The sequence below is a fragment of the Engraulis encrasicolus genome, chromosome 4 (assembly GCF_034702125.1).
Source record: "Engraulis encrasicolus isolate BLACKSEA-1 chromosome 4, IST_EnEncr_1.0, whole genome shotgun sequence".
Classification (NCBI taxonomy): Eukaryota; Metazoa; Chordata; class Actinopteri; order Clupeiformes; family Engraulidae; genus Engraulis; species Engraulis encrasicolus.
The window spans coordinates 24,466,217-24,481,722 of NC_085860.1; the positions used below are offsets into that span (position 1 = coordinate 24,466,217).

The 15,506-nt window shown below is 44.0% G+C and overlaps 1 protein-coding gene across 1 annotated transcript in view; it reads left to right on the forward strand.

Moving 5' to 3' along the window:
• Positions 1 to 11,425, forward strand: part of zcchc14 (zinc finger, CCHC domain containing 14) — a 39,169-nt gene extending 27,744 nt beyond the window's left edge. Inside the window, exons 8-13 of the mRNA XM_063196936.1 lie at positions 1 to 592; positions 2,726 to 2,814; positions 4,714 to 4,826; positions 5,253 to 5,405; positions 6,977 to 8,344; positions 8,811 to 11,425. The exon at positions 1 to 592 is cut by the window's left edge and continues 63 nt beyond it. Coding sequence (XP_063053006.1) covers positions 1 to 592; positions 2,726 to 2,814; positions 4,714 to 4,826; positions 5,253 to 5,405; positions 6,977 to 8,344; positions 8,811 to 8,866 — 2,371 coding nt within the window. The 3' untranslated portion in view covers positions 8,867 to 11,425. The remainder of the gene's footprint in view (positions 593 to 2,725; positions 2,815 to 4,713; positions 4,827 to 5,252; positions 5,406 to 6,976; positions 8,345 to 8,810) is intronic.
• The last annotated feature ends 4,081 nt before the right edge of the window (positions 11,426 to 15,506 follow it).

The following is a 15,506-nucleotide window of genomic DNA, read 5'->3' on the forward strand; positions in this document are numbered from 1 at the left end:
CCTCCAGAGCGCCCTCCCCTCACCACCACCACCACCGCCTCCTCCCAACGCCATGCCACCCTCCGCAGTCAGCATCACCTCCATGCCACCCTCAGCCACAGCATCCATGACAGTGGGCATGACGTCGCCAGAGTGCGAGGGCGTTGGTGGCGGCGGCGCTGGTGGTAGTGGCATGGGTGTGCCTCCGTCCCCTCGTCTGCCCCCCCACATCAGCATCAGCAGTCTCAGCTTCATCCCGGCTCAGGTGGCGTCGGGGAAGACACTCACAGCCTGCACGCCGCAGCAGCATTCACACCCACCCGTGCACATGATGCTGCAGCATTCTCACTCGCATTCGCACTCACACTCACACTCGCATTCGCACTCGCCGCAGCAGATGCCTCACCTGCACATGCAGACGCAGTTGTCGGTTGCGCAGACACAGATGCAGGTGCAGATGCAGGCGCAGACACAGATGGCCCAGTCACAACAGCAGCAGCAGACGCAGACGCAGCAGCAGCCCAGCCCTGAGCAGAACTGCCTGCTGGACTGGCTGCGCAAACTGCGGCTGCACAAGTACTACCCCGTCTTCAAGCAGCTCACCATGGAAGAGGTACGTCCGGGTGAAAGTACTTTTCATGTCTTACCGGTGCTACCTGTGCTATGAGGATTTTCTTTCTAACCACCGCCCCTCCAATGCCAACATCAGAAAGAGTGCTAACAGAATCTATACCGTTGCATGACTATTTCAGATAACTGATCACAGATAATCTATTCTCTTCATAGGAATTCTTTCAAATGGCATACTGTGGTTGTACGTTTTCTACTTAAATAAAATTTTCAAATGTGGGTTTATGACCAACATGAACTGGTTATACATTTTTTACCAGTGATGTGCACCTGTGCGCACCGGTCTACTTTCACCAATGGGGTGGAGACTCAATATTGTTACCAGTGATAGGCAGCCTGGATTCAGAAGCTATAATTCAGTGCCACGTATTTCAAATGACCTGCTTTTACCTATACTCATGAACGGCCATCCGGGTACTTTGCTCTTAAATTTGCGTTGCGCCCCTTTATGGGTTAAAACAGACCGAATGTCTCAATAGGTGCGATCGAGTTATCGCAACGGCTGTATCCGCATTTAGACAGCAATGCATTCTGGCTCAAAAAGTTGCATGACGGTTAGATTTCCTGTCAAACTTCAAAATTTCGGTGATGTTGCGCCAACGAGGTGACATGTCACATGGTGTCAAACTATCGCGGGATGAATGCGACTGCAGTCAGATCTTGCAACCTCTGCAGTTGCTTATCCCCATCAACAGCCCCATACGACTTTGTTGCTGTTAAATACAGCGCATTTACAGTCGGCCACAAATATGAACGAAACGATGAGCTCGCACCGGTTTGCTCTACTAACACACCACGTGTGAGGAGTGGGGGGACAGGCAGTGAGGAGGAGCTGAAGTGGGGACCTGTGCAAACTTGTGTAGAGGTGTGAGACAAGACCCATATACACACGTGAGTGAGTTGTTGACCAACCAGTTCATGGGCGCGTGACCTCGGAGGCAGTCCGCAGACGAGCGTTGAAGGGGATAAGCAACTGCAGAGGTTGCAAGATCTGACTGCAGTCGCATTCATCCCGCGATAGTTTGACACCATGTGACATGTCACCTCGTCAACGCAACATCACCAAAATTTTGAAGTTTGACAGGAAATCTAACCGTCATGCAGCATTTTCATCCAGAGTGCATTGCTGTCTAAATGCGCATGCATGCGTTGACGACAACTCGATCGCACCTATTTGTGGTCGACTTTAAATGTGCTGTATTTAATAACACCTATTAGCCCCAGACGACTTTGTTGCTGTCGACCAACATTGACGAAGCACGTGAGCGAGAACTTGTTGTCATGATGTGGGTGTAAGTTAACTTAACTTGTGAAAGCCTCAAGTCTTGAGTTGAGTTAACTTACAAACTTAAGGCAGCAGGGCAATCGTTTGCAATGCAGAGATGTAGAGATTTGCTGAATGGATTCAAAACAAAAACTCAGCTGTATATATAGTCCACAGATGTTGGTTTTCTTGTGAGACAAGTGCCCTCTCTAATGGCTGTTTCAGTTAAATGCTGACAAGAAACATATGCATTGCCAGATGGGGACATACTGTACCAAGTTCAGAAATGTGGAATGTAGTCTGCTGCAATTTTATTTGAACCCTTCATTGGACCAGTGTATCAATATTAGCTCAACATTTCCAGCTAGCAGGATGAGCTAAGTAGCTTCCTGACTTGTGGTTACAGAAGGGGTTCTCAACTTTTTCTAAAAAGCTGCCCACCTCACCCAACATAATTTTGATAAATATGATGAAAACAGCCGAGGCTTATAACAACATGTATCATTTTTTCATGTATGCTTCTGTGTGCCTCTCATATGCATTTAATACATTTTGTCTATTCTAAAGTAGAGTAGAGTAGACTAGAGTAGTTTTATTAATCCCGAGGGATATTAAGTTGTCTGTCTATTGATTCTGTCTCATTCTCAACAGCCCCTCAGGGCTGTCTAACATCCCTTGGGGAGCTGTAGAGCCCCCATTGAGAAACACTGGGTTAGGGGAAATTCAGCTAGAGCTACATATTTCTACTTTTCAAGTTGGGTTGTGTAGCTTTATATTAGTAGTAATTATGAAGGTATAGCATATGGTGTAGTTAGTTCACATTCATATGATCCTTTTCGATTTTTTCCTCAGTTCCTGGCTTTAACAGAGGAGGACCTGAACAAATACGACTTGACGCAGGGTGCCAAAAAGAAATTGAAAACGCAGCTGGAACTGCAAAAGTAAGAACTGTGCTTCACACACATGCACACACATACGAGCACACACGAACACACACACATCTCTGCTTCAGACATTGTCCTTTTGACCCCCAGTATTGGTTTTATTTTTGTGCTTACACTCCTTACATACACATACACACACAAAAAGGACATGTAGCCTACACTCAAACTCTCTGTCTACAAACTGGCTATACAGTACAGTGCTATTACAGAGATAATAGCTACATCCTAGAGACTGAATATATCCAAAACTTCTGCTTTCTTGTACTGTAGATGTAGCCCATCTGCCTAGTTCTGGGTTATTGGACAGTTTGAAATGGATGTTAGCGTTTTCTACCCCGACACCAATTCTTCCACCCTTGCAGTGTCCCCAACCTCCGTTTTAACTCCCTTATCTTCACGTCTCATTTATGCATTAGACTCCAAATGCGGAGGCTTTTTCTCAGTGAATGGGCTTTTTGTCTGATTAGGTCATTAACCATTAACTGGGTGGGCCTCATTGACTTGCTGCATGTTAAACCCCTCTGCCTGTTTCCTGAGATTATTTCCTGCTGATAAGATAAGAAAACTCTCTCTCTCTCTCTCTCTCTCTCTCTCTCTCTCTCTCTCTCTGCGTGTAAGGGTAGGTGTGTGTAAACACCAGTGGAAAAGTTTCAACTGTTTTTTTTTCCAGGAGTGAAAACACATGCAAGATGCACATTTTTTTCTCTGTCGTTTCGGTGGGAATTTCCACCGTGGCTCTCTTAAGTCCGATAAACAAGCCAGCGGTTCTCAAAACGTCTTAATTATTCTCCGACAGGGAGGGTGGAGAACTTTACGCAGCACGCATGTTGGCCTTAAGCAGTCGTGTTGGACAGTGTTGGGCCCAAAAAAGGAAGGCCTAAGATACTAATGTATCATGTCAGATGAGGATGTTTTTTCCAAAACATGACAAAGAAATTTCTGGATGCACGCTAGTTTTTTTTTAAAGTTTTCTTTTCAAGTCCAAAATGTCCTTTATTAATCATCACAAAACAATGATGGTATTAAAACATTTCTAGATTTGGATTGCACTGCATTATAGTACAGTCCAAGGCAGCCAGTGAGTAATGAAATCCAGTCAAATGCTGTGGTGATGTGTGGCTGTTGTGCAGTGTCTTCTTTGTTGTTATGTACAGTGATATACGAAATATAGGCATATAAATAATTACTACAGCAATACTACTGTAGTACTAGTGTGGCTCTAACAATAGGGCACTGGGCTACTGCGCCGGCGACCCAGGTTTTACTCCAGTCCGAGTCCTTTGCTGAACCTTCTCCATCTCTCTATCCCACACGTTTCCTGTCAAAATGTCTCACATGAATCACCTAATAAAATCAAAATAATATAAATAAATACATACATAAATAAATTAATGAATTCAGTCATATGTGGTTACATTAACTATGCCAATGTGGTTTTCCCACTTGAATATGTTCGTCAACCAGGACAAGCATACTACAATATTACTTCGACTGTGTGTCTGTTATTTTTTGAGCTGTTCACAGGAAGTTGCAGCATTTTTACATCAGTTTATTTGACGTTGCAACCATGTTTAGAGAATCTGTTTTCATTTGTTTGTGTGTGTGTGTGTGTATGTGTGTGTGTGTGTGTGTGTGTGTGTGTGTGTGTGTGTGTGTGTGTGTGTGTGTGTGTGTGTGTGTGTGTGTGTGTGTGTGTGTGTGTGTGTGTGTGTGCGTATGTGTGTGTGTGCGTATGTGTGTGTGTGTGTGTGTGTGTGTGTGTGTGTGTGTGTGTGTGTGTGTGTGTGTGTGTGTGTGTGCGTATGTGTGTGTGTGTGTGTGTGTGCGTATGTGTGTGTGTGTGTGTGCGTGCGTGTGTGTGTGTGTGTGTGTGTGTGTGTGCGTGTGTCTGAGCAGAGAGAAGAGGTATGTTGTGTCTCAGTTCCCAGTGTCTTGTAGCGGCGTCGCCAGAGTTACGCCTTCCAGCCACGTCAGTCCCCTTACACACGTACACGCCGGCAGTAACACAGGTAAGACACACACACACACACACACACACACACACACACACACACACACACACACACACACACACACACACACACACACACACACACACACACACACACACACACACACACAAGCCAGCGATAACACAGGTAAGACACACACACACACACACACACACACACACACACACACACACACACACACACACACACACACACACACACACACACACACACACACACACACACACACACACACGCACCAGCAGCGTTCTGGTCAGCCTGAGCTATGACTTGTGTGGTTTCTTCAAAGATATATATATATAGTGTTTTTGGTTCACACTGACTTTTAAATGGACCTCAGAGTGCCTCGGACCCCCTCTGTCTGTACCTTAAGTTTTTTTTTTTTTTTTACATTCTACTTTCTCTCTACTCTGTGTGGTTTAGAGCTGCGTGTGGATGTGGAGACGGGGTCTATGCCAGTGCCGGTGCCCAGGGACAGCAGCTCCTCCTCGGGCTACTCCAGTGCACCCAACAGCCCCATGACGCCCCAGAGCAGAGACGCCGCCTTCGACAGAGCCAAAGAACATCTGCACCGCCGTGAGTTTCAATAGGACCTCCCTGTGTCTGCAACTAGCACTTTTTAAAAAGAGAAACTCACTGCATGTACCATGGATCAGACTACATGTGCTTTGTACATTACTAGGGGTTTTCTTTTTCATGTTTCAAAAATCAAGCACACACACAAAAAAAAACACACAATAGTGGCACTGGCTGTCGTTATGACGTGTGCTGCTGCTGAATCGTCACTGACCCTTCTCTGAAATATTTTCAGTGGTTCATTAACTTGTACCAGGCAGATTTTTAGTTCAGAATTCTTTCAGGTTCATACTTTATTTTAATGGTTCACTATGTGGATCTACAGTGAATCTACCACATTATGTACAGTGTAATAACCAGTGTAACAATATGTAATGCTATGTAATACTAGTGGAAGACCATGTACCAATTTTGTACTTACATCTAGGGTTAGGGTTAGGGTTAGGGTTAGGGTTGGTACATGGTTTTACACTGGTATTGCATGGTGTTAAATATTGTTACACTGGTTATTACACTGTACCTAATGTGGTCGATCTTCTGTAATAGTGAACCATTAAAACAAAGTGTTACCTTCTTTCATTCTGCCCTCTGTCCTGTTGTTTAAATGAGGTATTAAAAGAGTACATTCATTCTAAGCAAGCTACTGTATTAAAATAAAACCCTATTGTAATACAGTGCCTTCAATAAGTCTACACACCCCTTCTCAAATGTCAGGTTTTTGTGATGTAAAAAAAATGACAGAAAGACAAATAAATTCACAGCTTTTTCCACCTTCAATCTAAAACTTCAATCAAAATGTTCAACCTCGGTTTCACCTGACCATAACACATCTTCCCACATGCATTTGGGAGATTACAGAAGTATTTTTTGCAAAATGTACCTCACCAAGATTGAACTTTTTGGTCATAATTCAAAAGGGTATGTTTGGCGCAAAACATCACCGCAATAACACCATACCTAGCATGAAGTATGGTGGTGGCAGCATTGTTCTTTTGTGCTGTTTTTCTTCAGCTGTAACTGGGGCCCTCATTAGGGAGGAGGGAATTATGAACATTTCCACAGGGGCCGTGGTAGTGCCACAAAACCTCCGGCCCCCTGGTAGAAAGGTGAATATGCAAAGGAACTAATCTTTCAGAACAACAATTTCTCTAAGCACACGCCTAAGTCTACAAAAGCATGGCTTCACTAGAATAAGATTGAGGTTTTGGAATAGCCCAGAGAAGCCCAAAGGTGCTGCAACTAAGTATTAATTTAAGGGTGTGTATATTTATGCAACCATGTTAATTGAAGTTTTTTATTTTCTATTGTTTCCATTTAAAGCTTTATCCTTGTTTCTCAATTGCATTGTACAGGTTAATAGTTTAGATTGAAGGTGGAAAAAGCTGTGAATTTATTTGTCTTTCTGTCATTTTTTTACATCACAAAAACCTGACATTTGAGGAGGGGTGTGTAGACTTTTTGAAGGCACTGTATGTGCAACTGGTTTAGTCATAATGACGTGGCACTCTGTTATTTTCCCTGTGTGAGATGGCATTGTCCACTTTCTTAAATGCCTTCCTCTTTCTCATCAGGAGTGGACTCAGCCTTGGACCTGCGAGAGAAGGACCACTACAGCATGCTGATGAGCCCCATGATGTCATCAGGCCCCAGCCGGCCCACCGCCCAGGTGCTCCCGGTGCAGAACGACCCCAGCGCCTCCTCCCTAAACGCCCAACCACCTCCTCCTCCGCTGGGAGGCCCTGGCTCCCGTGCCTGCCTGGCCTCCTCCCCCCGCAAACCCAGACCCCCGCCTCTATGCACGGACGACGGACGGCGGGTGGTGGCGTTGTCGTCCTCCCGGCTGGAGAGCCTGTTCCCCAGCCTGAGCCTGGAGGCTGCAGCAGCGGCGGGGGGCGCGTCAGGCCCTCACATGCTGCGCTCCCCTCCGGGCCTCATGGTGGAGACCAGCTCGGCCCTCACCGCCACCTCCAACACCTTGCACCACGTCTCTCACCCGCCCCTCCACCTGCAGCTCTCGCCCTCCCTCCCGCCACGGGCTGTTGGCAGCCACCACCACTACGCCTCCTTCCTCTCCTCCTCCTCCTCCTCCTCCAATTCCAACTCCTCGTCTTCATCCTCCTCTTCCTCCTCCTCCTCCTCTAACTCCTCCTCAGGCTCTGCACCTTCGTCCTCCTTGCCTTCCTCCTCCTCCTACTCGGCCAAGTCCAGCTACCCGTCGTCGGCCGGCAGCGTTCCCATGGTGGCCGTGCCGGGCAACACCTACTGCATCAACAGCATCTCGGCGGCGGCGTTGGCAGCACCCAGCTCGAACCCGGCAGTGGCGGCTGCGGCGGTGGGGTCTTCCGAAGCCGTGGTGGCCTGCTACGGTGTTTCATCCACCTCCTACTCTGTGCCTCCTCCGCCGCCCTCCTCTTCCTCCTCCTCCTCCTCCTCGCCGTGCGTGTGCGTGTGCAGCTCGTGTGGATGCAGTGGGAACTGCGGCTCGTACGCGGCGGCTCTCCCTAGCAGCTACGCCGCCGGCTACTTTCCCCACCCCTTCTCGCCGGGCACCTCCGTCTTCACGCTGGGACCGCTGCTGCACCTCAGCCCCCTGCTGCCAGGGGGCGCCGCACACGCACACACGCACGCCGCTGCAGCTGCTGCTGCTGCTGTCGCCACTGGGCCCGCCCCCTTCTCCTACCCCGTCGTAGCACCTCCCCTTTACGGAAACAGCCTATCAGCTGAGTCACAACAGCAGCAGCAGCAGCAGGGATTGGTTCTGCCACCCATGCAAGGGTTCTTAGGGGGTGGAGCCAACGTTTACCAGGCCCATGGGATGATGGGAAATGGAGGAGGGAATTTGAAAAAGGGCGGCGGGAACCTGTCGTGCTACAACTGCGGCGTGACTGGCCACAGGGCGCAGGACTGCAAGCAGCCGCCCATGGACTCTGCCCAGCAAGGTATGTAGGTGATGTGAGACAGTCCCACTCTCAATCAACACTCAAGACTACTTTGTAAAGTCCCTTTTGTTATAAGGAGAATGTGATAGGGTTTTTGCTTTCTGAACCTTGGATTGACACTGTATTTTGGTATGCACAGACAATTCATGAAGTTTCACAGTGCAAGGGTTAGGGTTAGGGTGATAAATAGCATTATGCCTAACCCCTACTGTCATTATATAGCCATTGTCAGTACCTACTGAGCCAAATGTGGCTAGAGCTTCTTGTCTGTTATGATTATATCATCTGTGGACTTAAATTCATGTGGCACTGTATGTTGCTTTGGCTGTCAAAGTGAACACGCTTATCATCTTCAAATAGAGCACGTGTCAATGTGCTCAATAGGAATAAAACATCCAATGTGTATGGTTTAAGTACTGTATGTTTTAGATTTCATTTGTTAATGATTACGTTTGGTCTGTTCCAGGGACTTTTCGGCTGAAGTACGCTCCTCAGACTGACAGCCAAGACTCTGGAGAGTAGGGAAGATACCCCCGTCTGACATGGATGGAGGATTTATCGAAAAAGGGAACGGCAGTAGACCCTTTGCGTCCCACAGAAGGGAACTCCACAATGCTCCAGACTCCAGAAGCTAGTCTACAACTAATTATAGTCACAGACTCTTTGTGACAGACTTTGCAGCACCTCAGCACCAAAGCCTCATAACTACTGCAGCTATCCAGACTTTTGAAGTCTCCGTCTTCAAGATTTGAGACCACAGCAATTCCTAAGTCCTACTTAATGACTCCCTGTAGTCCCTAAATGAGTCCTTAAATCACGATCAGACAAGCCCACTCGACGACTGTTTGACAGAGCTGTCCCTTGAAACGTCAGGGCTGAAAATTCCAGGCCTTAACAACTACAGGCCCTAAAAAGTTGAACGTTAACACTTTGAAATTGTTGTTCCGCTGGTCCCCGAAGTTGCAAGAGGTTCCAGGTCAAAATACATCTGATAATCCTTGGATTTCATCCAGGTAACTTTACAAGACTACACTTCCAAATATTGTTATGCCTGCGCCCATCAACACGATCGGAGACCACTGCAATATCTACAGACAGGAATGACCCGAGTGAGCGAGCGCTCTGTCAAAGTTCATTTCATAATGTCCACTGGCTGGTTCAGTGATTAACTCTTTTTGTGTGTCCTTCTGTCAGTTTGTCTATTTGTTTGTCTGTCTGTCTCTGTCTGTCAGGTCTAGAACATCAGAGAACATTTGACAAGGAGTCAACCACAGGGTCTTTTTTAAAACTTTTTTTCTCTACAGTCTTTTAAACAATCAAAGTATTGTGTCATCAGTGCAAAGACATTGAATCATGTATCACAGCATCATCTTTCCCCCCCTCACCACTCAGGTTGACAATCTTGCAACTGGACAGTGCCCCCCACCCCACCCTCCCCCTCAACCCAAACTGCTGCATCTCTGCTGAGGGAGATACCTGCTGTATACAGATCTCCTCTTCTCATGGCCAATGGGCTGCACACTCTCCATTTTCTCACTCCACCCGTGGACCACCCTACCCTATTTGACACATTGGGGGTTGAATCTGCTTTTTCTTCAATCCATTGAGCTTCCAGAACAGATCAAGGAGGGGTGGGGGCGGACAGGAGGCCAGACTATCACTATCACTCTTTATACTCCTGGCAGCTCTTCTCTTAGCATTGGCTGTGTGGTTGAATCTTTTGGAACCTGAAGGAAATCGGCCGAGCGCACGGAAGCGCACAGAACCAAGACTCTTGGGTATCTCTCTTGTTATTGTTGTCATGGTGGGTTTTTTTTACACAATATCTTTCAGGTTTTTTTTTAAATATACTGTATTTGTAAGGGATATTCATGTTTAGCGCATTATATGCAAACATTTCTATGCCAGTCTAATGACAAAGCACTTGTAAAAAAAAAAAAACAAATGGGAAAAAAAGAACTCATGAAACAAAAATGTGGAAAAGCAATCATGATCTGGGGTGTGTTTCTCAAAAGCTTAGTTGCTAGCCAGTTAGCAACTTGGGTAGTTGTCAATGGGAAATTGCACTGCAAACAACAAAGTAGCTAACGTAGTTAGCAACTATGGTTTCGAGAAATGGACCCCTGGATTTGTAACTTTAAGCTGCACTTGGTTCCTCTTCAGTACCAACTAGTGCTGCAGGTTGTATGCCTGGTCAAAATACACAAGACTAGAGTGTTGTTCCCCTTCCCTGGAGCTGATGTGTACTACTCACACATACACAGTGTGTGAGCTAACAGACTGGATACTTAGTCATCTTAAAGGAGAATGTGTGGATGGTATGCACTACTGTATGGTTTTTAGAGTGGACATCTTGAAAGCACTTTGTATTATACAATCAGAGAATGTTCCCCTGTTTTGTTCGACAACACAGACCAGCGGGTTCTGGTCGCAAAAGATTATTGATGGCGTATGAATGAACGCCTGTCGAAGGGGCTCGTCGTCAAATATTGCACAGCTGTGTTAGAAGATGGAAAACCTGACTTCAGACATTTCAGCCAAATTTTGCATCAGCCATTTGCTGAACTAGTGGATGCAGGCCTATGTTCAAAGGAGTAGATGTGTGCACATCCCACCCGATGGGTCAGGTGCAGGACAATAAAAGCAGGAATTCAGGTCGAGTGAATAAAGTGTGCAACACTGCTTGTCTTCTGCGTTAAATTTAATAATGGGAGCTTAACGTTTTGACCCATCAGGTCTGATGAAGACTGTCATTATTAAATTTAACGCAGAAGACAAGCATTGTTGTGAACTTTTTTCCTTCTACCTGGATGCATGAGTAGACCTAACCATATTTTGGAGAGGGTACAGGTTGCTCCAAGGCTCCTAACCCCAAGTGGATCCAGGGAGCTTATCCTGTAGAAGCTCAAAACGAGGAGTCATTAAAAAGAATATCCTCTGCTTAATCTTCATATTGTGCAATTGTAGTTCCTTCAGAAAATAAAATAAAAATCCACTGCCACAGGAAGACAAGACACTTAACACACATATGCCTCTTTTCCACTGCCGGTTTTCTGGTAGGCCTACAGCTCGACACAGCGCGACTCGACTGTCACTTTTTGCTTTACGATTGAGCTGTGCCGTGCAGATTTGAAAAGAAAAAAGTGGCGGCCGAGTCACGCTTTGTCGAGCTGTAGGCCTACTAGAAAACTGGCAGTGGAAAAGAGGCAATAGTGAAGTTTCTGAAGTCAGAGTTCCATTTCTTGATAGTCCTGTGTGTAAATAGGGCTTCCAATGTGCCTATATATGTATATGCATAACACAGAATACGGAGAATGTAAGTGATTCAGTGTGTTTGCAAAGGGACGTCAAGTAGCCATGAACATTTCTTCGTTACAGAACATTTCAGAATGACGATCTGATAGAATAGCCTATGATGGGTTTTGGGTAACACTTGTATTGTAAATGCCACAGTTCAATATTTTCAACTCCAGGGACATGCATTCAACAAGCTTCATGAACTATATAACACAAAATGACATTCTTTTACATGACCTTCATCATTGGATATGGCCATATGACACTATGAGTATTCTGGACAGGACAAACAGTGCTCCCGGTGGACACAAAATACAATACAGTCATGGAAGACAAGTTTCAACAGTCGTGTTCCTCAGGAAAGGTTTTCTTTTATCGTCATGCTTCCGGAAATGTCACTTTCTTTACTTGACTGGAATATTGGTGTCTGTAGTTGGCTAAAAAGACACCTTAAGTAATTTTGTGAAATCTGGAGTGAATGTAGAGAACCATTGTTACAGTGGTATACATGGTCTACTCTAAACATCAGCAAAATGAAAACACATTGACACTAATCACACATTTCAAGCATCGATCATAGCATCATATGCTTTGACAATAATTACTGCAATGCCTATGTGATTGGCAGCTTCTGGGAGCCAGTTCTGCACAGTGTTACCGCTGACCTTCCTCTGTGGCCTTCTGCAGAACTGCTAGTAATAGGGGTAGCGCTTCATAATAACTACCCACTACTGGGGGGCACTGTGGCCCAGCGCGCTAAGCCCCCCACATTTGGGCCTTCAGGCCCGCCCCATGGGGACCCCGGTTCGAATCCAGACGGGGTCATTTCCCAATCCTCCCCCATCTCTCTCCCACTCATTTCCTGTCAACATCTAATACTATTCTGTCAATAAAGGCATAAAAAGACCCTTAAAAAAATATTTCAAAAATAAAAAAATAAATAACTACCCACTACAAATGGTTAACTAAATGTTTTACAATAAATTATTTTACAACTGCAACAACATACAACATACAATGCACTTACAAAGCATGAATTCATCCTTTGTAGATAGCACTCAATGATTACTAAATATGTTAGTTACAAATACTTTATTGCACCACTTTTGTGTTTACATTTCCAAAAGTGATAATATAGAATTTGTAAGTTACATATACTATTTAACAATTGTGATTATTATTGACAAATGATGAACTTAATGTTTTATGTGACAAACTATTTTGGTTATGTGTTTACATTTCCATAAACGGATAAACATATATGTAAGCAACATATAGGCCTATGGTAATTGTTGATATAATTACCTTTAATTAATAATTTATAGAGGGTGTCCATTATGATGTGCTGCTGAAATGTGTGATTGATATGAAAAACATGTTTATCTGGTATATCCCCTGGTTCTCCACTGTATTTGGAGCTTTATGAGGAGAGTACATGGCCTATTCAGAAACTCTGATGTCAACTAGGAGCTCCTTTCATGGAGTGCAAACATTGCTAGCAGTTTTTGGTTAAACAAAACATTTATTTTATTCTTTTTCTTGTCCAAATCACTGCCATGCTGCCAACATGCTCTTAAACCAAGTGCTGTTATGCAACTTAAGTAGCAAAGGTTTAGACTGAGATACAGTATGAGTCAGTTCCATAAGACTATTTGTCTTCTAAGAGCTATTATGCTTCCCAAGTTGACGTTCGTAAGTGTTTGGCTGAAAACCAGCCACCCCACCCAGAATGTGCAAGTCAGGTCAGCCATCACCTGCAGTATTTCTGTTTTAAAATGTGGTTATTTACAAAATCACCCTTTGTACAGAACTCTCATGATATGCATATTCTCTCAACAGCTTTCTCTAGCTTTACCCACAACGCACATCATCTGGCAACATACCATAATGTGTCTTAAATGTGGACTCTGCAGTGTCAATTCATTTTTAAAACAGTAGTAGAGAGATACATTGACAATAAATGTTTTGAATGTTGTGGATTGCTATGCACCCTTATGTCATGTTACACAAATGGATTCCAAAGAAGCTTGGACACTTTTCATTTTGTGAATAATTATACAATTCTGTCATTTTAAAAACAATCAATCCATTAATAAGATGGAGAATTGTGCAAAATAAACATGCCAACTGTGAAAGCCAAGCAAAATAACTGTTTTGAGGGAAATACATGTTTACTTCAAATGTGACCCATCAAACAATCTCAAGAAGTTGACAGGGCCAAAAATGTAATAGTAGGATAATTCTAAAACATAACACAAGGAAGAACTTTTTAAAAGGAACTATATTGAATGCCAACATGAATGCACAAATAAAAGACTGTCACAGAGAGGCTGTGTCGCTCAGAAACAAATGTTTTTAGGGACTAATTACTTATTTATTACATAGAAAGATTGAATTATCAAAATTGCTGGCCTAAGTAATGTGGTGTTCTGTGAAGTCATTGTACGAGTTATAAGATCATGAAATGCCCATTGTCAATGAGCACACCATTGCCTCTTTTTTCACTGCCAGTTTTCTGGTAGGCCTACAGTGCGACTCGGCTGTCACTTTTTGCTTTATGATAGAGCTGTTTCATGCTTATTCAAAAAGTAAAAAGTGGCGGCCGAGTCACGCTGAAGGCCTACCAGAAAACTGGCTGTGGAAAAGAGGCATAAGACACTCCAACTGGTCTTCTTACTCATGTGGCGAGTTAAAATGAATGATAAACACATGTTTTGAACTACATGCACAGCTATCAAGGCATTGTATTTTGGAGGATGGTCTTTAGATATAGGCCTAGTGATGTCGAATTGCATTCTATACTATGATCCAACAGTATGACTCCATTGTGAGTAAGGAAATGATTGCCAACATTTCCAGCTTGCTGTCAGGATATGTCACATATAAGCATAACAAAAAGGAAAACACAATGACTTGAACGGATTGAATGATTCTAAAATAACTGCATTTTGTTTTTATTCACACAATTCCAAGTGTCCCAACTTTTTTGTTATTGGGTTTGTATCTTGACATCAGACAGCAGGACAGGACAGGCCATGTGGTGGTGTTTTGGCCAGTTGTTTGGCCTCCCCAAGAGCTTTTTATTATTACTGCTTCAGGGTGACCGCCGGTTGCTATGCATGCTGCCTTGGTTTTCCATGACAATGAAATGTATTCTTAAATTTAAGTGTTTTTTTCTGTGTTGTTTTGTTGTTATTGTTGTTTTGTATTTATCAGTAAAGAATGGAAAACAATGGGTTTCATATGTTATTAAGATTAAGATCATAAAAACCTTTTTCAGATTAAATGTGTGTTCTTTTTTAAAGTTAAACTTGCTTTTTTGACGGACTTTATGGTCCAGACCTCTAAAGCCATACATTAACTTATGTACTATAGGCCTACCTACATGTGTGGATGCACATGGATGATTAGGAAGTGCAATATCACCCTCGTGTGGTGAATGACAGTAGCACACCATTGGCCTGGATGCACCTGGCTACACCACGTTTCTACTGTTAAACCATAATTTTTGTTTTTGCGAAATTACACTGTGCAGCAAAGACAGACATAAAGCTATATGCAAAGACTTCAGAAGTTATATTTAACCTTTGTAAGGTGTTCGTGTTTATGTTACATAGGTGTTTGGGTCATTTTGACCCGGACATAGGCCTATAGAACAAGAAAAAATAAGAAAAAAAACTCTATTCATATTCATATACATATTCACCTCATGTTCCCTTCATCCTGCTTCTAAATTTCTGTATTTTTTCCTGTGCAATGCATATTTATTTTGAGGGTGACTAGATACAGAGAGAGAAAGTTAAGGGCACAGTGAAGAAAGTAAGTAAACTCAATTCAAAAACTCAAACTAAAAAACCATAATCTA